Source organism: Octopus sinensis, linkage group LG14, assembly GCF_006345805.1.
Source record: "Octopus sinensis linkage group LG14, ASM634580v1, whole genome shotgun sequence".
NCBI classification, from domain to species: domain Eukaryota; kingdom Metazoa; phylum Mollusca; class Cephalopoda; order Octopoda; family Octopodidae; genus Octopus; species Octopus sinensis.
In genome coordinates this window covers 1,720,288-1,745,287 of record NC_043010.1, presented here as the reverse complement: position 1 = coordinate 1,745,287, position 25,000 = coordinate 1,720,288, and the positions used below count along the sequence as shown (strand labels likewise).

General features: G+C 34.8%; 1 protein-coding gene across 8 annotated transcripts in view; it reads left to right on the top strand.

Moving 5' to 3' along the window:
• Positions 1–25,000, top strand: part of LOC115218758 (protocadherin-18) — a 216,850-nt gene that overhangs the window by 171,509 nt on the left and 20,341 nt on the right. For 4 of the 8 annotated variants that reach the window (XM_029788676.2, XM_029788675.2, XM_036508566.1 and 1 more), the window contains 2 exons: positions 554–3,034; positions 18,734–18,863. In XM_029788676.2, the coding sequence (XP_029644536.1) occupies positions 635–3,034; positions 18,734–18,863 (2,530 nt within the window). In that variant the 5' untranslated portion in view covers positions 554–634. The remainder of the gene's footprint in view (positions 1–553; positions 3,035–18,733; positions 18,864–25,000) is intronic. The other 4 variants (XR_003882270.2, XR_003882271.2, XM_036508569.1 and 1 more) reach the window with 1 other exon arrangement.

Genomic DNA, 25,000 nt, shown 5'->3' with positions numbered 1-25,000 from the left:
ATTATATATTCTTATTATTATTATTATCATTATTATTATTATTATTATTATTATTATTTATTACTATTACTATCATTATTATTATTATTATTTTTATTATTATTTAGCATTATTATTATTATTATTAATTATTATTATTACTATTATTATTATATTATTACATTATTATTTTATTATTATTATTATATTATTATTATTTCTTTATCGTATTATTATTATTATTATTATTATTATTACTATTATTATTAGTATTATTATATTATTATTATTATTATTATTATCATTATTACTATTATTATTATTATTATTATTATTATTATCGTTATTATATTATTATTATTATTATTATATTATCGTTATTATTAATATTATTATTCATTATTATTCTTATTATTATTATTATTATTATTATTATCGTTATTATAAATATTATTATTATTATTATCGTTATTATTATTATTATTATTATTATTATTATTATATTATTATTATTATTATTATTATTATTTATTATTATTATTAATTTTTGTTTTTGTTTTTTTTCTACTTTCAGATCAGGCATCCATGCGAAATCTAAAACAGTCGTGTTGGAATTTATGTCAATGTTTTTGTGACATTACTTCCGGATAAGAAGATGCTGATAAAAATCTATGCATTTCTCCTTTTGCTACAGGCATCTTTATGCATAGATTTGACATATTATGTAGAAGAAGGTCAGAACCCCGGGAGCTATATTGGTGATATTGCAGCCGACACACATTTAGTGAATGGTGTTCCTTTGAAGGATCACAGTTTGTTTTGGTTTCAACAGCTCCAGAAAGGAAATGAGAGCAGCTCAAAATTATTTAATATTTCCAAAAGTGGGAAACTTTATACCGCTCAGGTATTAGATGCTGAGTCCCTTTGTAAATACAACACCGAATGTTTCAGGATGGTCGAAGTGGCTGTGAGAAATAGGGAATCGTTTGTGAAGATTTTAGAAATTAAAATTATTATAAAAGATGTTAACGATAACAGACCAGACTTTCAGAGTAAAGAATTTCATTTGGAATTTTCAGAAAGTGATATGAAGGGAACGACGAAATTTATTCCAAATGCCATTGACAGAGATGTTGGTATCCTGAATTCTCAGTTGAAATATCGGCTGAGAAAGGAAATGTCGGAGCCATTTACATTGTCTGTTTCTAGGAAACACGATGGTTCTACTGAACTCGGAATCGTTTTGGAAGAGAAACTAGATAGAGAGCTTAAAGATTCTTATCATGTACAAGTGGTAGCCAATGATGGTGGGCTGCCCTGCGTATTAGATGTTTCTATATCAGTCGCCGATATCAACGATAACAGACCAGTTTTTAGCCAGAATATCTATAACATTACAGTAAACAACGGCCACTTGATATATATACCTGTAGTTATACTGTCGGCAAAAGACTTGGATTCCGGGAAAAATGGACGAATATCGTATTATTTCAGCACCAAGTCATCAGCTCTGGACATATCTTATTTTGAGCTGAATAAAACATCAGGAGAACTTTTTTTACATCAAAAGTTCTTCACAGAACCTAAGAAAAGTTACAAGCTGTTGATTGAGGCCCGCGACGAGGGTATACCGCCACTCAGTTCAACAGCTATAGTACTTGTGAATGTCATCAACCAACAAAACAATGCTCCTGATATAGATATCAACTTCATTTCTCTTACTACCAATGATGTAGCCTCCATTTTTGAAGGGGTCAAAGTTAACAGCTTTATTGCTTATGTCAAGGTTACAGACAATGATATTGGTCAGAATGGAGAAGTGAGTTGTGAACTCGAGCACGATAAACTCCAACTTCAAAGTCTAGGAAAGATGAAATATAAAATTGTCATAAAAAGCCACATTGATCGAGAAATTGATAATTTTCTACATTTTACGATTACATGCCAAGACAACGGGACTCCTCCTTTGCGAACAACTAAGAATTTTTCCATCCAAGTAATGGATGTCAACGACGTACATCCACAGTTTACCAAGGATACATTTAAATTTTTAATTTTCGAAAATGAAGAACCTAATTTTCCCATTGGTTTTATAAATGCCACAGATCCAGACCTTGATTCTGGCAGTGAACTGACATATTCTTTGTTGAACAACCAAGGCTATCTTCTTCCGTTTGAAATATCTAATTTTGGTTTCATCTCCACCACTCAGTCACTGGACAGGGAGCAACAAGACGTTTATAAATTTAAAGTTTTAGTCAAAGACAACGGAACTCCTTCGTTGAACAACACAGCAAATGTTGTGGTTGAAGTCATTGATAAAAACGACAACGCACCCTATTTTACATTCCCCAGCGTGGATCCTTTCAATCTAGATGTCCATTATCATCCACAGGGTAAGAATGACATTACGGCGCTAAGAGCCTCTGATAGAGACAGTCATGTCAATGCTTTCCTCCAATATGAAATACTTGGAGGAAATGACAAACAATTATTTACTGTGAACCTTTACACAGGAGTTTTGTCTTTCTCCCGTCCAGTCTATCAAAACGATGCAGGATCGTATAACCTCCAGTTTGTAGTCAAAGACAGCGGTGCGCCGGTTTTATCAGCAACCAGCACCCTTTCTTTAACCCTTACAGTAAGCAACAAAACATCAAAGATGTTTACTGCAGTTCACAAACAGTCTGATGATAAAATTCACATCAATTTACTGATTATTATGTTAGTAGCAACAGTAATAGTAGCTTTGGTAGTAGTTATATCAATAACTGTGTGTATTGTTCGAAGAAACAATCTCAGAAATAACCAGTATACTAGCGGAGTTGATGGTTCTAAACTATTTAGTCAAAATAATCTGTCAGAATATATTTGCGGGCAAGTGGTGCCACAATATGATGTGCCAGTGACTGTTGTATCGGAACAGGAGCACAACAGAAGTTCACAAAGTACATTGCTGCGACAAGATCCACAGTTAGTAAAAAAATCTGGACAAAGCTGGAAAATACCTCCTCCAGGAACACAATTACCAAATACCATGCAGGTGGCAGCACAGGTAAGTGATAATAATAATAATGATAATAATAATTATAAGAAATGTATAAACTTTCGAGAAAAAGCTAAATAATTCAATTTTTTTTTTAGCGTGTGTGAGATGGAAAAAATGGTTCTCGAAGCGCATCACATATAGCTATAAAGAATAGCATATAAATATTGGATTTAAAAAACGTTTTTGGATAGAAAAGTCGAAACCATCGACTTTTTTCTACCGAAAAAGGATTTTTCTACCCATTATTTACATGCAGTTGTTTATAGCTGTATGTGAATTGTTTCGAGAACCTTTATTCCAAAACAAAGATTCATAATACTCGTTTTCGTAAACATGTCCTTGTTATTTTCCCATGATAATCTCTAGATGTTATATATATATATATATATATATATATATATATATACGAAAGAAGGTTTTGAAAATGCAATTTAAAAGATGTTTATTTACTTTACCGGTTTCACTCTCAAACTTCCACATGTTACTTTTGACAATTTTTTCCAAAGAGTGAAACCGGTAAAGTAAGGAAGCATCTTTTAAATTGCATTTTCAAACCTTCTTTCGTATATAATTCCACTCGTGCGGTACCCTACAACTCCACTTTGTTATATATATATATATATATATATATATATATATTATATATATATATATATATATATATATATATATTGAATTAATTACTAAGATTTTAAATGATATTTGCGCGAATTTGAGACGGTAAAGAGCATTAACAGACCGATTCAAATCAAATCAAAAATCTGTCTCTATTCACCTAATCAAAATCAATAGTTGAAACCTGCCACGAAGCCCGTTGTTATTTTTGTTGTTTTTCTTTTTTCTTTCTCAGTTTGGTAATGATATATTTATTTCTTAAATGACGGTGTGTGTAATTTTTTTATAAGCTTAAAGCTTGTAAGCGATCACCTTCCATTGACAAAGTCAAATAGTCTAATATAAGCCCATGACAGCAAAAAGTAGAGTTTGACATTTTTTCCCGCCCCAGTATTAAACTATTTAACTTAGCCAATGCACAGTGATCGCTTATAAGCTTTAAGACTATAGGATATATATATATATATATATATATATATATATATATATATATATATATATATATATATATATATATATATATATATATATTATTATTATTACCATCATTATTATTATTATTTACAAAATGTAAAATTTCGCATCGCTTACCAAGTAATCGCATTATACATATATATATATATATATATATATATATATCTATATATATATATATATATACATATATACATGTATATATATATATGTATGTATGCATATATGTGTATATATATTATATATATATATATATATGTATGTATGTATATATGTATATATATACCTGAGCGAAAAGGATAAACCCCGATGGTGTTTAACATAACGGATACTTGTACATAACATCTTCCGTTATTAAATAGCAGTTCGGTGAGACCACTACACAGGTGCTTATGCATCCAGTCACACACACACACACACACACGCACACACTCACAAACTCACTCTGTCTCTCAATTTCTCTGTCATCTTTCTTTCAATCTCTCCCTCTCCCCACCTCTTTCCCCCCTCTCTCGCTTTGTCACCGTACTTCACTATTGCGCTGTCTCTGATGATTCCCCACAATTTTTATATGTAGATCACTGTATCTCTCTGTCTGTCTCTCTGCTACAGTGTCTCTCCCATTCACTGACTGATTGACTGACTGACTCACTCACTCACTCACTCACTCACTCACTCATTCACTCACTCAGTCTCTCTCACTCTCTCTCTCCTTCTCTTTCACTTTGTTTCTGTTCTTGTCTGCTCTATTTCTACCGGGTAATGTAGACAGAAAAGAAGAGACTGGGTACTGTATCCAAGAGTCAATACACCGGATATTGGTTGACATAAGTTAGGGATGGAAAACAAATGCATTTGAAAAGGTTGCAAGACGCAACGAAAATTTTTGGAAAATAAATATAAGAAAAAAGTGGAAACCGGTGAGTGTGTTATATTATAAGGCACAAAATGAAAATGACTCTCCCCAGACACAACAGAAAATGCATAAGTATTTAGTTAAAAATCTGTTATCTTCACTCACTTAAAACAACTTAAGCCTGTACTTCACTTTCTAATAACTAAAACTACATAGAGTAAAAGAGTAAGAGTAAAGAGTATGGTTAAAATATGAACAATCTAAACTGAATTTCGTACGTCTATTTGTAGTAGTGTCTCATTACATATGTATGTGAGTATGTGTGCATGTGTGTGTGTGTGTGTACATTCTTTTTATTTCTTTTTACTTGTTTCAGTCATTTGACTGCGACCATGCTAGAGCACCGCCTTAAAGGGTTTTTTAGTCGAAGAAATCGATCCCAGGACTTATTCTATCGTTTTTATTTGCCGAACCGCAAGGTTACAAGGCCGTAAACATTCCAACATTGATATAGATAAATACACCTGTACACACATACACACAACCACTCAAGCTTTTCCTCTCCCTCCCTCCCTCCCTCTTTCTCTCTGTCTGTATATCTGTGTGCATATATATATATGTATGTATATATGAGTGTATGTATGTTTCTAATGTGCACACACAGACATTTATTTTCAAATATATACATACACGCACCCACACACATATGTATATAAATATACACGCACACACACATACATACGTATATTATACATCGATGTAATCTTAAATCATAAGGTGTAATAGATATGTTAATTGGGATCAATTACATGCATTGGTTTTCCTAATCATTCTCTTCATTATAAATTTATTAATTAGTTATTAATATCAAAGTCATTTGTCACACACTCATGACCTCTTCACTGATCCGTGTGACACGTGTTGAGCATTGAAACTTGGGGAAGTTGAACTAACTCATTACACTTCCTGAACCATTTCTATTCCATATTGGTTCAGTAAGCATTTACCGTCGTTTTTAGACGTCCATCGTCCATGTATATGTAGGCGTGTCTGTGTGAGAGGCAGAAAAAGAAAGAAAGAGAGAGAGAGAGAGAGAGAGAGAGAGAGAGAGAGAGAGAATACAGAGAGAAAGAGGGAGGGGAAGAAAGAAGAGTGGTTGTGTGTAGGTGTGTGTACATGCGTATTTATCTATGTCTAGTCACGTATATACAGAAACGCGTGTGCATGTAATTTCCTTTTGTAATTTTGGCGCAAAGCCAGCAATTTCGATTACATTCATCCCTAGTACTTTACTGGTATTTTATTTTATCGACCCCCGAAGAGATGAAACAAAGTTGGCAATGGCGGAATTTGAAATCAGAACGTAATAAGTCGAAATTAATGCCGCTAAGCATTTTGTCCGACGTGTTTATGATACTGTTTCCAAATTTTGGCACAAAGCCAGTAACTCTGGGAAAGGGAGTAAGTCGATTACAGCGACACCTGTGTTCAACTGATACTTATTTTATTGAACAGAAAGGATGAAAGGCAAAGCCGACATCGGCGGAATTTGAACGTAAAGACGGACGAAATGCCGCTAAGCATTTTGCCCGTCGTGTCAACGATTCTGCCAACTCACCGCCTAATGTTTGTATATGATATTGATAGAAGAAATCAGAATCATTAGCACCCCGGGCTAAATGCTAAACGGCATTTCGTCCGTCTTTACATTCTGTGTTCAATTTCCGTTGAGGTCAACTTTGCTCTTCATCCTTTCGGAGTCGATAAAATAAGTACCAATTTAGCACTTGGGTCGATGTAATCGACTTACCCCATCCACCGGAATTGCTGGCCTTGTGTCAAAATTTAAATCCAATATTGATAGGAGAGCCAATGGTAGTGGCTAAGGTGTATTGCTTTATAATATTTGTTGTTTAGTCCCAGCTGTGAATGTATGAGCAGGCCGGTAATCAATGACATCCCAGCACTGACCATCGCATCTTTATCATTTCAAGCAGCGTTATTCCCATTTTTAGATGCTAGTGTATGATTTGAGGGAGATTTGGCAGCTGTTTCCAGCAAATCAGTTGACAACTTAGATCAGGCATGCGCAAACATTGCCAAAAAGTGGGCCACATGAGATATGGATTATCATCAGGCGGGCCGCAAAACTAAAAATAATTCAAGATAATTTTTCGTTATGCGTGTCATTCAGAAAGTGCTGCAGGCCGCAGTTTGCGCATGGTACTTCCTGTTTAGCCTGCATTTTCATGTGCTGTTTAACCCCAGGTCAGCCCTGATCAAGGAGGCCTGTAATCATGGTTTTTCATCTATCTCTTGGATAGTGACACGTTGGATAGTGTATCTAAGCCTACACTATTCAATTTGTCCTTCATTATGACGTCTGCAATGGGATTGGAGAAAGATTTAGCTGCTATTCCTTCTTTCAGTCTAGTACTTATTCTGTCGATCTCCTTTGCCGAATTGGTATGTTACATATGTTAATGAAAACAAACCAGTATCGGTTATCAAGTGATGGTGAGGTCTAACACAAAAAATCAAACGCACACTCGTATATATATGTATATATATATATATATATATATATATATACATATACGTATATATATATACATATACATATATATACATATATTATATATATATATATATATATATATATATATATGTATATATGCGTATATATATATATATATTATATATATATATATATATATATATATATATATATATATATATATATATATATATATATATACAGTTCAATATGTGACCGCGTGTGTATCGTTGGCGATTTTCTTTCTCCGTCTTCCCTTCCTTGGATCTTTCTTTTTTCTATGTTTCTGACGAAGAGCTCCGCTCGAAACGTTAAATCCTCCTTCTTTCTTTCCTTCCTGGGCGTCCAATAACACTATACTTGTTTTACGTCCTCGCGTTGTTGTGTTTTCTCTTTGTTCATGTTTGGAGTAATTATATATATATATATATATACACACACGACAGGCTTCAAAACAGTTTCTGTTTATAAAAGTTTTTACTAGGAATTGGTCGGCCCGGGTCTGTTGTAGAAGACACTTGCGCAAGGTACCGCGCAGTGGGACTGAACCTGGAATCACGTGACTGCAAAACGAGCTTCTTAACTACTCAACCATGCCTGCGTCTACAATGCAATTTCAACTGCGTGGCATGTTGGCAAGTGTCTTCTGCTATAGCCTCGGGCCGACCAAAGCCTTGTGAGTGGATTTGGTAGACGGAAACTGAAAGAAGCCTGTCGTATATATGTATATATATATATATATATATATATATATATATATATTATATATATATATGTATATATATTATTATGTGGTGTGTTTGTGTGTGTGTGTGTGTATGTTATGTGTCTGTGTTTGTCCCTCTAGCATTGCTTGACAACCGATGCTGGTGTGTTTACATCCCCGTCACTTAGCGGTTCGGCAAAAGAGACCGATAGAATAAGTACTGGGCTTACAAAGAATAAGTCCCGGGGTCGATTTGCTCGTCTAAAGGCGATGCTCCAGCATGGCCGCAGTCAAATTACTGAAACAAGTAAAAGAGTATAGGCTAACAACAGGATAATAGTAAACAAGCTCTATATTATATTTAAAAGCATCAAGGATGCTATGATAATTAACAAGCTGAAACCAGCACTAAACAACTAACAAGAACTACACGAAGCAAACTGACCATTATAACAACACCAGTCTGCGCATGTCACGAGCCTCTCTCACATTAACCGTTTTATTCCATTTCCCATTTCTCTATGTCTATCCTGATTAACTAGTTCTAACACTTGAATATTGAAAAACTACAAGGTAACACTTCAACCATTGTTCTGTTTTCACATATCTATTTTATTTTCCACTGTTTCGGCCCTAATAAGTGTTTTACTATCTTAATATCCCACAATGCTTCATCTCAAAATACTCTTTGATAATTTCTTTTCTGTTATAAAACAACAGTTCGTCTCTATTAAAAAGTTCTAGCAGTTTTAATGGCTAACAGCAGAATTATAGAATTCTGTCTTTCTGTAAATAAATCCATTCTTCTTTAAGCCTTAATTGATGCCAAGAACATGATACCAATAAGTGAATTTCATATCATTATGCATGTAATGGAATCTTTTCTGTTTTTCGTTAACTTTTTTTGTGTTAAAAATGGAAACGAATTGTTTGTTGTCACGAGGGTATCCTGCGTTGGAGACGTCTTAAGCAAAATTATTGAATCTATATTTTGGAACTTTTGTATAAAATATATATCATCTTACCATGAGACGACGGTTCGATAGTCTCACGGAGCAAGAATGATAATATATCATCTGACCGGCACGGTTAGAAAAACGCCTCATTGAATTATACAGCAAAGTACATTTAAGGATAACAGTTAACATTAAAATCAAAGCAGTTAATTTTCTGGATACCGTTGTAAATTTAGACAAGAGATGAATAGATTCTACATACAGACAGATTATACCAGTTCACGTTGTTCTCAGAAATTCAGTCCTGAACATTGTTAAAGTCTTATCTTCCTGATCTTCAGACTAGAAAACATTCATTAATATTTCTGATTATTACAATGAGGTACTTCATAACAGTAGCTTAACCAATGCAATACATGTCCAATATAAATGTTCCCAAGCGTAAAATCGAATACATTTTGTAATACAATCTAATTTCTAGTTTAAATGTCCGTACACATAACGTCAGAGACTTCTGTAACTTAAATTCTTTTGATTTTTCTGTGAAATTACAGATACCATAAGCTCTTTACCAAAACTACAATTAAATTTAGTAATTCTTGTTAAATTATTGTTAGTTCCATAACCATTTTAACAACAACAGCAACATAACAAAAACATAGCTTCTTTCCAACATGTGACTGTATCTCTTCGAATAAATGTCATCTTAACACTAATTATTTTTCTAATATATTCTGCTAAAATCCAAACCGAAAATATCAATGCTTCCAGAAATTATACTGGCATCACCAAAAATTGCTTTCAGGTTCGTATTTAGTTGCATACTCATATATTTAAGAATCCTGAAAATAATTTGTCACGATCCCCTCCGAATATATTTTAATTTTAAAAGAAACAGAATTAATAGTGGTAAAAATTCGGTTCTATTCCCAGTTTTGCTATTTTACATGTCTATAGCAATTTCTGTTGAAAACTACGCAGTTTGCTCTGTTTAAATACGAAATTATTTATATAATGTAAAAATAATAACTGATTGAGTGAACGCTCAGAGATATTTAATTTCTGCGAGCAGGCTTGGAAAGTTTTACTTCGCAACTACGTATTTCAAAACAGCTGACACATCAAAATGGTAAAAGTGCTCAATACTTATTTTATATTTCGCATCTCCACTTTCGATAATCCCCAGAAGCTACTTATCTAACTTAACTGATACCTTCAGAATTGTTCTGTAAATCATATTTTCTTAAGTTCACCACTCCTATTAAAAAACCAAAAACCAAAAAACAGTTATCTTGTCAGCCAATAATAATTTCCTTTCTATTCTAAGTCAACCAACATACGTACAGTATAATGTGCAAGCAGTTTTACATCATTTTTTCCTTATATACCAATTTCTATGTTTCATTTTTCGCAATCGCCTGATACACAGCAACAAGAAACTCGCACTAATGAATTGTAACGATTCGGCTTGCAATAAATTATATCTGTTCTTCTCTCTGTTCTTCTTAATGTCCCAAATTACCTGTATACGTATACATATGCATACATCGCTTATATACATACAGACAGATATACACATACACATATATACACATAGTCACTCACACATGCACATACACACTGATATGTAAATCTATATGTGCACAATCTGGTCAATAATCCTTTATTTATAAAGTTACCTATTATATACCTTAAATAAAGTAGTAGCCATATATATATATATATATTATATTATATATATATATACATACATATATGCATACATACATACATATATTATATATATATATATATATATGTATATATATATATATATATATATATATATATATATATATAATATATATATATAAATTATATGATATATATAGTATATATATACACACAGCCATGAATGGGTGGTAAGAAGCTTGCTTCCCGGTCACATGGTTCCGGTTTCAGTCCTACGCAGTGCCTCCTTGGGCAAGTGTCTTCTACGGTAACCTTGGGCCAACCAAAGCCTTGTGAGTGGATTTGGTAGAGGGAAACTGTAAGAAACCCGAAGCACGTCTTTTGTATGAATGTTTGTGTGTGTGTGAGTGTGTGAATGTGTGTGTATGTGTGTATTTGTGTGTGTGTGTCTATGTTTGTACCCCTTGACAAATGATATTGGTGTGTTTACATCACCGTAACTTATCAGTTAGTTCTGCAAAAGGGACCCCAAAAAATAAGTACCATGCTTAAGAAGAATAGTACTGGGGTCGAGTCATTCCATTAAAAATTCTTCAATATGGTGCCCCAGCTTGGCCACTATCTAATGACTGAAACAAGATAAAAGATACGTATAAGATTATAGTAGCTGTGTGGTAAGAAGTTTGTCTCTCAGTCACATGGTTTTCCTACGAAAGCCTCCGAAGGCCGACCAAATCGTTTTGCCTGTCCTGGATATTGAAGAAGGACATGTGGTTGTTAAACTGGGTTCTGAAGGGACCTCCAGTCGTTTCCACACATTTCAACATATCACAACATACGCATACATTGAGTTCTTCTGAGTTACATTAAAAAATATTGTTCGATAAATGATGAGCCATTAAAAGTCCAAATATGCTTTTGCTTGCAGAGTAGTTATTCTCTGAGGAGCTGTTTCATCACCGTGGAACGGTCCATCATGAGACTCCCTGCCTTTTTTTTTTCTGACAGCAGTAGCAAGCAAATAATGTCTTCGCATTTTTATTTCACCGACAGTGAAGCTTTGCAAAGTTTATATTTATTTCAGTCTTTCGTATTTAAGCTGCGTTGTTTATACAATAGTTATTGTTTACTTACTGAATCATCTATGGCACAAAATGCAAATTATGCTCTCCATCACGACAGTAGCCTGAGTTCTCTCTGCTTTCTATAGTATTTAACATTTTAAAATACGATGTTGAGTGCTATGATAAATTAGCACTCACAATGACTTTTGTTCCATATTCATAATCTTTATGTTGGCGAAGGGTAATAATGGAAGGGATTTATTTGAAGCTGATCATTTACACCCTCTATACTTGCTATTTTCGTTACATGCACTCTTTCAGACGACAGGAAACGACGCAATGGATTCGCTGTACCAGAAGATACTACACGACGAAACACACGTTATTTTAGTTCTGTTTTGAACACTTCGGTTCATGTGATTTGCTGGTTGTTTATCCTGGTGTCTCCGGGGAAATTACTCCATTGGCTTATTTGTTTTAGCCCTACATAACTTGTCCTTCTTTGTTTCAAAGAGATGCTATTCTAATGTGTTTATTTTGATTTTATTATTAGGTATATATATATATATATATATATATATATATATATATATATATATATATATATAATATATGATAAAAAGAGATTTCCTGGTCTTTTAATTACCTCGGTGGTATTTTTCCAGTGGTTATATACGCAGGGAATCTCTCATCTCTTCGGTTTACTTTGAGTAGCGTTTTTTACGTGGTATTTCTCTCTAAATCTTTGTGTGTTCTATTTCACAATGATTTTCGTTTTTTTTTTTTTAATGGGATTCGGTTGATTCCTCTGCTTTTCAGTTTCTGGATGTATCAGAACAGTAGTGTGGACATACATTGTCAATGACTCTGAATGAGTTAGGTTTAGGGTTATATCAAGTTTTAAAGGTGTTCCATGTAATCCTTGTATAGGTCATCTTACCATCTACTGTTACTGTTGCTGTATATACGAAAACCTTCGATGGATTTTTTTTGTCTAAATGGGAAGAATGACAATTATTTTCAGTTGCTTCTGGCTTTTGGGGTTGTGTATGTTTCTGAAGTTATAGTTATGATGGGAGATTAAGCATCTTATGATATCAAATTCTTGTTTCTTTTTAATATTTTGCTGTACAAATGTCTTGAAGGGAAATGCAGTGAGAAGAATGAGTTAGATAAAAAGTTTCTCCAATAAAGGTACCACCTGCATATATATCATAGTTATTGACAACTATAAATTTTAGCTATACAACAAGTACGATCTTCCTCAAATTAACAAACTTGATAACACCGAAGTGAACTTCAACTTATTAAAAAGGCAAGATTTAGAATTCCTGAATGTTGCAAACCATATCAAAAGGCTGAATCTAACGTGCAGAAAACTAATGTAATGCTTTCCTGTTCATTCAAAAGTGGAAAGATCTTCGCTGCAGGAACTGTCTTGGAATAGAAATCTTGCTTATATCCTTCGTGCTTCTTCGTCAAACACTGGCACTATTGTCCAGTGACGTCATTGACAGGCTAGCACATCGTGTTATCATATTTGTTGTCTACAAGAAGAATTTCCCTTTCGAAACAGTTACCGCTTATTAACGGAGTGAAGGGCTTTTTTCCATTTGAATGTATATGGAAGTGCTAAATGTAAATGTACACAGCATTATTTTAATATTCTCTGCTTGGTGTACCTTTAATTAATATATTCAAAACGTCACACATAACATATATGAACGTCAACGATTCAAAATCAAAAATATAAAATGGTGACAATTTACTCATCGCACCCTCTATATATATATACACAACTGGCTTTTTTCAATTTCTGTCTAACCAAATCGACTCACAAGGCTTCGGTCGGCCCGAAGCTGTAGTAGAGTGCACTTCGTCAAGTGCAGTGGCACTGAACTCAGAACCATGTGGTTGGGAAGCAAACTTCTTACCACACAGCCACACCTATATATATATATATATATATATATATATATATATTATATATATATATATATATATATATATATATATATATATATATATATATATATATATATATATATATATATATATATATATATATATATATATATATATATAATATATATATATATATAATATATATATATATATATATATATATATATATATCGATTTACATGGAATAGTGAGTACTATCAATACAAAAAATGTCCATGTGTATGGATATAAAATAGTCCGACTTACAGAATGTAAATGGTATCCGAAGTTAAATAGGTTATATTGTATTCTGTAAGTCGGACTATTTTATATCCCAAGCACATGTAGATTTTTTGTATGAAGTCTATTTAATATTCCGTGTAAATCGATTTGCCTAAGTTGCTTGTCATTACAATTACTCCCCTACCTGTTCAAGATCATATCTCTTGAGCATTTCGAAGTGTATTCTATATAGAGAACACCTGTCACTAATCTATATATATATATGTGTGTGTGTGTGTGTGTGTGTATGTATACATATGTAAATAATATATATATATATATATTTGTAAAAAATGAAGTTTGAAAATGCTGTCATATTATAAATGTATTAGAAATTTTAGACGATTTAGACGGTCTGCCATTTTGAAGACTGACATTTTTATTGCTATAGTTATCAACCCTTCATTTGTTTTGTGCCTCCTATATTTTATCCCGCGTAACTCTTTACATACGTAACTCTTTACATACGTAAATAATACAAAGTAAAGGAAAATGAAAATGCAAATCCTAAGCAATCAACCAAATTCCCAAACGCATAAATGAAGATAATCAATCGATGTAATTGAATCATATATATATAATATATATATATATATATATATATATACATCAACATAAATCATGCATGTATAGGCGTAAAGATACTCCAAGTGCATAAAGAATAAAAGCAAACATACATAAAAATATAGGAGAGATATAAAAGCATATAAAAATTTATAAAAATACATATAAAATCACATAAATAAGGATTACATGTAAAGAGTTACGCGGGATAAATATAGGAGGCAGAAAACAAAGGAAGGGTTGATAACGATAGCAACAAAAATGTCAGTCTTCAAAATGGCAGACCGTCGAAATCGTCTAAAATTTCTAATACATCTATGATATGACATACAAATGACACAAGACATCAAGGTTAAGAACAGTAAATGAAAAGGATACGAAAAATAAGAGGGTGTTCCATCTACGGCCGTTTCAGGGGTACATTACCGGTCAGGGTTAAAAACTAAAACAGCTAATCAACGGCAGCTTTCTTCCTATATTTATGAACTGCCATATTAGCTTGGCAATAACTGTTAATATCCAGTACCGCTGCCGTAGTCTCCTTTAGAGAGACTTAGAAATAATAATATTTCTATATATGTGTATATGCATATGTATATATGTATATATATATATATATATATATATATATATATACACACACACACATATATATATATATAATATATATATATATATGTATATATATATATATGTATGTATATACAGGTTTGGCCAAAAGTATTAGGCCACCCCAATGTTTTGAGGTTCTGCTATCTCAATGTTAATGAAACTCGTGCACATGGTAGATTATGGTATATTTCACAATATACATAAATTTTAATATCTGGTTGACCCTAATTTAGCATTAGGTACCGCTTTAATACAGTTAGGCATTGAATCAAGAATTTTGTTGCGGGTGCTGGGTGCAATTTTACTCCATTCTTCTCTTAAAGTTTGGTACAACTGCTCTTTAGTTTCAATTTTTGTGTTCCTGACAACTTCACCAAGACTTCTCCATAGGTGTGCAATCGGATTTAGAACGGGACTTTAAGCTGGACAGTCCGTGGGAACAATACACTGTGTCTCAAACCATTGATGAGTATTCTTTGCTGTATGACATGGAGCACTCCTGGATGCAATTTAGCAATTGATGGCTCTAAAACATCTGATAACATAGAAGCATAAATAACTGAATTTATCCGTCCCTGACATAAAAACATTTCTACAGATCTTGTGGCAGACATTCAAGCCCACACCATGTTAGAACCACTCCCATGTTTTACGGTTGGTATCAGACATTCAGCCTTTGATGCTTCCCTAAGTCTGCGACGCATGAAAGTTGCACCAGATGTACCGAAAACCTCACTAAAAACATGCAAAATAATATTAGCTTTATGCTGGATACTTCTTTATATATTTTGGGCAACAAACCAGTTACATTAAGTTTATATGTTGGTTGAATACATGTACTATCTTACCTCATAGTTACTTTCATCCGACCATATGACCTTTGACCATTGCTCACTGGTCCAATTTGAGTGGTTTTTGGCCCACAGAAGACGTTTTTCCATATTCGCTTCAGAAACCCTCAGCTTCTTCCTAGCTTTACAGCATTTCAGACCGTGCTATACAAGGCTTCTTCTAACAGTTCTGGTTGATATTATGAAGAATTTGCCTTGTTGGAGTTCGCACAGATCTCCGACGATGTTTTTTTCTTTTGTTTTGGGGCGACTGACGGATGATGGATCAATCATCACTAAATGATGTAACTTTTTTCTGCCTGTTCTTTGTATTGTCTTCACATCTTTTGTCTCTCTAAAGTGCTTAAGAGTCGTTTGTTCTGAACAATTTGCCTTTGAGACATTCCATCTTCATGATCAGCTACGATTTGACCTCGCTCACTCTCACTCAACCCCCTTGTTTTAAGTATTTTACTGTTTATTAACTGTATCTACAAAGTATTTTAGCATAAAACTCTGAAATAATCAAGGAAACATAAGTTAATTTTGGACGTTGGTCTAACTCATAATTGGTTGCATATGTACAGTATAAAAGCGGAGAGTCAACCAGATATTAAAACTAATGCATATTGTGAAATATTCCATAATCTACTATATGCACGAGTTTCATTAACATTGAGCTAGAAGAACACCAAAACATTGGGGTGGCCTAATACTTTTGGCCAAGGCTGTACATATGCATATATATATATATGTACACACACACACACACACACACATATATATATGTGTGTGTGTGTGTATGTACATACATACGTACATACATACATACATACATACATACATGTGGATATATATATATATATATATATATATATATATACATACATTTATTTGCTTATATAATGTGTGTTTATGTGTGTGAGTAATGAAAATCGTTTTGTTTTGGACTTCAATTTCGCTTGACAGCGTTATCTGTATTTAACGTCGCCGTCAGTAAATGTCTTTTTAACCATTAAATTGCTTGAAAATAATTATGATAATCTTGTGCTAGCATATTTGTGTTCATCTAAGGAATTTTTATGTATGTGAGTCTATGTGTGTGTATGTGTGTACACGTGTGTATCCTGAATAGGAGTTGCCTCAGTTAATCTTGCTGTGTGACTGTTGGATATATGGGACAACGAGTAAAGCTTCTATGCCGTCGCTGGATATGCTAGAAATTACAGCTAAACATCCTTCAGATCCTAGTTCCCGTCCAACTATATTTTTGTCGTATGACAAGAACGAAGAAAACAATGAATAATGTAGTCTTAGACATTAAAAAATATATATATTTCAGGTTGAAGCATCTTTGGTAACCACATCTGCTTCATCTAATGCAGTGGTTCTCAATCGGGATTCACATGGCTCCTAAGGGCCTGTATACGATTTTGGGGGGCCCACGCAACAAAACAGTAAATTGAAGATCCCCAATAGTATTTTAAGGCCATCTGAAAATGTCTGCTTTATTTGTATGTTCTGGTATGCATTGCGTGAAACCGCTCGTTCTTTTTTTTTTGTTTTTTTTTTTTGCTCTAACGTTTTACATAGTTCAACCTACACAAGTGAATGTGTAACAAACGAAATAGGAATTTTGAAAGAATTTTCTATAAACTAGTTTTTAAGCATCGAATGGATAAGGGGGCCCACTAGTATAAAATAAGGGTCCATAAATAAAAAAAATGGCGGAGAATCCCTGATCTAACGAATGAAACAAATAAAGGATAAAAAGTTAAAAGAAGATACCTTTGATAAATGATCAGCAATTGTCTTTCATCTTAGCAAATCAATCCTTCGTTGACAAACTGACACAGCTTTAATCAAGGACCAGTAGTTACTTTGCTATTCCTCATATGAAATCAGCAAGGGATTAGGATAGTGGTTCTGAACCGAGGTCCAAATAGCCCTTGATGGTTCATATAAGACTTTTGGGGGTCCGCACAACAAAATAGCAAATTGGGGACCCACAATAGTATTTTAAGCCCCCCCCCCGAAAAAGTGTTGCATTAGATGTATGTGTTGGTATGTATTGCAAGAAACAGCTCGGTTTCTTTCCCTAGCATTTTACTAAGTTCAACCTACACAAGTTAATGTGTGAAAATTGGAATTTTGAAAGAAGGATCTTCTAAAACTAGCTTTAAACATCGAATGTCTATGGGGACCACCAGAACAAAATAATGAGGAAAGGGGTCCATAGATAAAAATAATGGTTGAAAATACCTTATCTAATAAATGAAACAATGAAACAAGTAAAAGATTAAAGGTTAAAAGAAGTTTCCTTTCATCTTTCAAAGTTAAAATGTGGCTTGGGTCTGATCCCTTTGTTGAGAAACAGACATAGCTTTAATCAAAGATTAATGATTACTTCGCTATTTCTCATATGAAATCAGCAAGGGATTAGAGGCTGCTAATTTCTCCTCATCTCACCGTTGATAGACAAGCATACAAACAGACAAACGCACGACAAACAGACATTTGATCAAGGACCAGCATTTTATTTGCTATCCTTAAGTTACAACCGTTTCTCTTCAGAAAACCCCTCAACGCATAGCAGCGGCACCTGATGTCGAAAAAGAGAACCGTACAGTTGCTACTCTCTCAAATTCTTACAGCGGTAAAGGTTTACTTAACAGAGATGCAAGACTCTATGAGGAATTACCAGGTATGTCGTCTTTTGGTTTGTTGGATATTGTTTTCGTTCGGTGTTTTGCTGCTTTGCTTCTTAGACTGTTCCTGTGTGAAAACAGAACATTTTATTTGTGCGTTTCCGTATCGATTTTAGAAGATTGTTGTCTCTTTCCTTCTCTTTCTCTCTGTGAATCGTAGAAGCTTGGCGTGTGTGTGTGTGTGTGTGTGTGTGTGTGTGTGTGCGCGCGCGTGCGTGTATGTGTGTGTGTGTGTGTATGAGTGTGTGTGTATGAGTGTGTGTGTGTGTGTTTGTGTTTCCCTGTGAACTCTGAAAGTTGGTTTCTGTTTCCCTCTGTTACCTCTGAAAGCACAAATTCTTTTTCTCTTTCTCCAGTCAGTACGGACCCTGCTAAGTGGGATCCTTTCTGCCATGATATTTATGTAAAACCGTCTATCTGTATGAGGTTGTTATTGTTGTTGTTGTTGTTGTTGTTGTTGTTGTTGCTGTGTACATCTCTCTGTCAGGCTATTGTTGTTGTTGTAGTTGCTGTTGTTGTCGTCTTGCCTCGTGGCAGTCTCGATCGTCTCTTAAAACACTGAATCCAAGACTTGCATTATCCAATGTGTTCTAAACTATTTTATTGACTGTAGGAAGTGATTGAGAAGAAATTTCACCGTTTTCTCTAGCAATCAAGCTACCATGTAGAACAGTGGGTGTCAGTGGGGTTCACGTGGCCCCTGGGAATCCACATAAGATTTTGTTGTTAAAGTTTATACGCAATAAATTGATTATGCACAAAATGTTTCGACGTTTTTTTATACAATTCCTATTAAAATCTAATTATAGAGATACATGATTTTTTAAAACATGGAATGGCTAGGGGGGTCCATGCAAGTAAAATGGGAATGAAAAGGGTCCATAGATAAAAAAAGAAAAATATGGTTGAGTAACACTGATGTAGAATCTATTTCTCTTTCCTTCAGTTTCTTAATGATGTTGCTTAACCTTAGATCAGCCTCAATCCGTCGGCTTATAAACAAAGGGATCCAACTGTTATCATACTGTCGTTTGGATGTCAAAAACGAATTACGTGAAGCGTCCTTCCTGTTCTAAAACAGGATTTGGAAAGGCAGGGTGGTGTAAATCAATATGTCTGTCTGTAAGGCGGCGAGCTGGCAGAAACGTCTTCTTCTTCTTCTTCTTCTTCTTCTTCTTCTTCTTCTTCTTCTTCTTCTTCTTCTTCTTATTATTATTATTATTATTATTATTATTATTATTATTATTATTATTATTATTATTATTATTATTATTATTATTATTATTGTTGTCAGGACTCACGTCATTAGCCACAAAGAATAATCTCTAATTCGCAATCTAGACTAGGGTCTGAAAGTTAACCACACCATAGTGGGTTGCACCATGGTTCCTCTGCTTTGTGGCAGAAGTAGGAAGAAAGAGTGAGAGAAAGTTGTGGTGAAAGAGTCCTCGAGGAGCTTAGCTGTTTTTGCTCAATAAACACTCACAATGCCCGGTCTGGGAATCGAAACCGCGTTCTTACGACCGCGAGTTCGCTGCCCTAACCACTGGGCCATTGCTCCTCCACGGCAGAAACGTTAGCATGCCGGGCCTAATGCTTAGCGGTATTTCGTCTGCCGCTACGTTCTGAGTTCAAATTCCGCCGAGGTAGACTTTGCCTTTCATCCTTTCGGGGTCGATTAAATAAGTACCAGTTACGCACTGGGGTCGATACAATCGACTTAATCCGTTTGTCTATCCTTGTTTTGTCTCCTCTGTGTTTAACCCCTTGTGGGTAGTAAAGAAATAGGTATTTCGTCTGTCTTTACGTTCTGAGTTCAAATTCCACCGAGGTCGACTTTGCCTTTCATCCTTTCGGGGTCGATAAATTAAGTACCAGTTGCATACTGGTGTCGATCTAACCGACTCGTCCCCTCCCCCAAAATTTCGGGGCTTGTGCTTAGATTAGAAAAGAATATGTATATGTCTGTGTGTCTGTTGATGGGTATATTTATCGATGTGTGTGTGTGTGCGTGCGTATATGCATGTGTGTGTGTCAAACGATTTCCGTGTATGTCTATGCGTGTATACGTCGATATGTGTATACGTTGATGTACGTTTATGTAGATGTGTGTGTATGTCTGTGTGCATGTCTATGCATGAATATGTCTATGTGTGTGTCTCTCTCTATGTGCATTTTATGTGTGTACATCAATGTATGCGTGTATGTATCTGTGTATGCGTATGTCTATGTATATGTATGTCAATGTGTGTGTAGATTTATGTTTAGCATTGTCCACCTAAGGATCGGTGACATAAAAGCCTCGTTACTAATTTATGTAAGAAACGTAATCGAGACACACTTTTACCACTAGTGAGTCTCAAATATAGAAGACCCTAGTTACTTACGATATGTGCATCTCTGATCACGAGCAGAAGTAGTGGGGGAACATCATAGCCATGTGTTGAGAGGGATTCTTTGGGGTTTGAATAATTCACCTCTGGAAGCATGGGTGTTTCGTTCAACATCCTTAAACAACCCTTATTCAGGGACCAGTTGAGAGGGATGGGCTACTCGACTTGAAGAAAATTCTAACTGGGCCCCACCTACAAGCCATGAGCTGTTTATTTTGATATGAGATCCTCATGTCGCGCACATATGGTTGTGACGCATGATGTATCTGGTGTACCCGGGTAATCATGATGGGTATACTGGACTTCGTATATTTTACCCCAGTTTTACTTTGATGGCATGCACTGCACACTCACTCAGTAATAATAATAATGATGATGATGATGATGATGATGATGATGATGATGGTGATGATGATGATGGTGATGATGATGATGATGATGATGATAATGATAATAATAATAATAATGATGATGATGATGATGATGATAATAGTGATGATGATGATGTCTTTATTTGTCACATGGGCGAAAGATGGGATTACATTAAAAGAAAAAATTCATAGCTAGTGGTGGTTGTCGTGGTGGTGATGGCTGTGATGGTGGTCGTGATTGTAGTGGCGTCGTCATCGATAGAGATGGTAGTACTGACTTTGATGGAGTTTTACATGGAGTATAATATAGGAAAAACATCGAATGGAAACTGACTAACAACAAATAAACAAGTAAAGTGTAATAACAACAATAACAACACAAACCCTAACAAAGAAATAGAAAATACATAATATGCAATACAGAAAGTGTTCCGAATGTCCATCCATATTGCAATCTGAAAATTATTGTGTGAATAGTTAATTAGGTGTAATCTGAATATTCATTGATGTTCGTGTAAGTAACATATCCAGTGGCTTATCAGTAATTCATTGGTGTCTTTTGGGATTGTACGGCGGCCCACTGGCGTCACTGTGGGAATACGTACAACTATATATACATATGACAGCCTGTCATACTTCGATAATAGATGATGTGGAGAGATAAAGAGTGTAAAGGTAAGAGAGAGGGGAAGAGAGTTAGAGCAAAGGAGAGAGAAAGAAAGGCGAAGAGATAAGAAATGGAAGACGAAGAGGCTTATGAGTGGGAAGGACATATGGACAGGATGGAGAGAGAGAGAGAGAGAGAGAGAGAGAGAGAGAGTGGAGGAAGAGAAACAGGTATGCATAATCAAACGCATTCTCAAACATACAAAATTATTTATACAACTATTCGACTATAAATATTCACACGTAATCACACACACTCGCTCGCGCACACAAAGTATGTATGTGTGAATGTGGAGGTATATGTATATCTGTGTGTGCGGGCGGGCGGGCGTGTGTGTATGTGTGTGTGTGTAGTTCAAATTTATTAAAAAAAAACAACAAAAAAACAAAAGATGAAGAGAGTAGTAGGAATAACAAGCAGGTTTGTTAGTTTAACGCTGGGGAAAAATGGAAAAGTCTTTTCCGTTTCGAACCTACGCTCATCGACAGAAAGGAGTATGAGGGAAAATGGAGAACGAAAAGAGCTGAGAGAGAAAAACTGTGTAGAGTTCAGCGGTCCAACATGGCGGGATGACTCTATATATATATATATAATATATATTGATAAAAATGGAAAGACAACAAAAGAAAAAAAGAGACCTCGATATTATGTAAATAGAGGAATTTATCTGCAAATGTAATATGTGGAAATTATTTGGTAGCCATGATAAAACTGCGAGTTTCGGATGCCGAGGTGGAAATCCACGTTGCCATCTTCTCAGTTATATGGCCATCGGAAAAATGCTATGGCGGCAGTCGAGGAGGCAGAAACCTCCTCGAAAAAAGGAAAACAAGGAAGAAGGTGGGCAACAATGCTTGCCTGCGGGCAGGAGGGAAGATCCTCCGGATAGAGCGGAAGAACTACACCCTGCCGTAGCACAAGGGAGAAAAAGAAGAAGAAGAATGGGCCATTGCCGGCGGTTAGTAGTACACTGCCGACATGTCCTGAAACCCCGTAGATGGGAATTGTGCCACCGACGGAGGAGACTGACCCCCCTCCCATTAGGATGAAGGATGATTTTGTGATCTTCTTTCATAAGGGAGGAGCTATACAAAGCTTTGTGAAGAAGCTAGAGAGCCGGAGGGAGGGGGTCCTGTGCTGGACTGAAGACACGGATTGGCCTCCGCAGGTAACTGCGGAAGTCATAATGAAGAATATGTTCAGGGTAATAGACTCCTTTCTCAAGGACCAAGACAGTTTTGCTTTCTGGAGCCCCGATTTCGAACTGCAGGATTGCCTGCGGGAGGCATATTGACTGGTCGGGGAGGAAAGGTAAGAGGCCTTAGTGCCTTGATTGGAAACTTGAATTTGTTATTTTTTGGTAAGAGGCTCAGCGCCTCAACTTGTAAGGAAAATTGCGTCCATTCTTTGAATTTTGATAAGAGGTTCAATGCCTCATTTTGTGTTGTTGAGAAAAAGAGAACAATGTTTTCGGGAAGCAGCAATCGGTGGAGCGTAGTCTGCTTCCCCCACCCATTGTCTTTTCATTTTTTTCATCCATTATCATTTGTGTCCTTGTCCAGCCCGCAGTTACATCTCTGTAAGGCTGTATGACCAATTTATGAAATAAAGTAGGTTTGTAGGGAGGTAGATAGGTAGGTAAATAGGTAGATAGACAGATAGGTAGGTAACTATATTGATCGATAGATTGATAGATATATTGATTCGTAGGTTGATTGATAGATAAACAGATAGACAGATAGATAGAGAAAGAAATAGATATATAGATTGATAGTTTGACAGATAGAGGCAAACAGACAGATACAGAGATAAATATATATACATATATATATTTCAATTCATTAAAAAAACTGCTAAAATACTAAATGAATGCGCAGCGTTCACCTTGTAATTCAGTAAATACTTACTATTTTCATGTTAAGCACATACAATATCCGTGGCTTTGTATATACCAAGCATAACGCTATTAATTGGGCATATAGTAAGTCCTGTTGTATATATGTATGTATGTATGTATGTATGTATGTATGTATGTATGTATGTATGTATGTATGTATGTATGTATGTATGTATGTATGTATGTATGTATGTATGTATGTATGTATGTATGTACGTATGTACGTATGTATGCCTTTGTTGGCACGTCTGAGTCTGTCGTCGATTCGGACGTATGAATAGTTGGTGTATTCATTCAACTGGATACACCAGGTTATAGAATTAGTTTGTTCAAAGTGGTCCAGCATCCTCAAAATGCGCGTAGCTTTAACGTAAAACGAAAGTGCTAGAAATGTGACGAGGATGGACTTGTGTAGTCCATCCGATGTGCTTCGATACAGTTTCCGTCGACCCGAATTAACTCACAAGAATCATGTCAACTCGATGGTGTGGCAAATGCACCTGCTAAAGACATCACACAATACAACTGCGAAGCGAACTTCTTAACATACATAAGCATAAATTTATATATACAATATATGGAATTCTGCGTGCGCGTTGTGTGTATGTATGTATGTATTATGTATGTATGTATGTATGTATGTATGTATGTATGTATGTATGTATGTATGTATGAATGTATGTATATATATGTATATATATATATTATATATATATATATTATATATATATATATTATATATATATATATATACATGTAACCTTTCACATACGCAAGCAAACATACACACCAACGAGATTTCCTC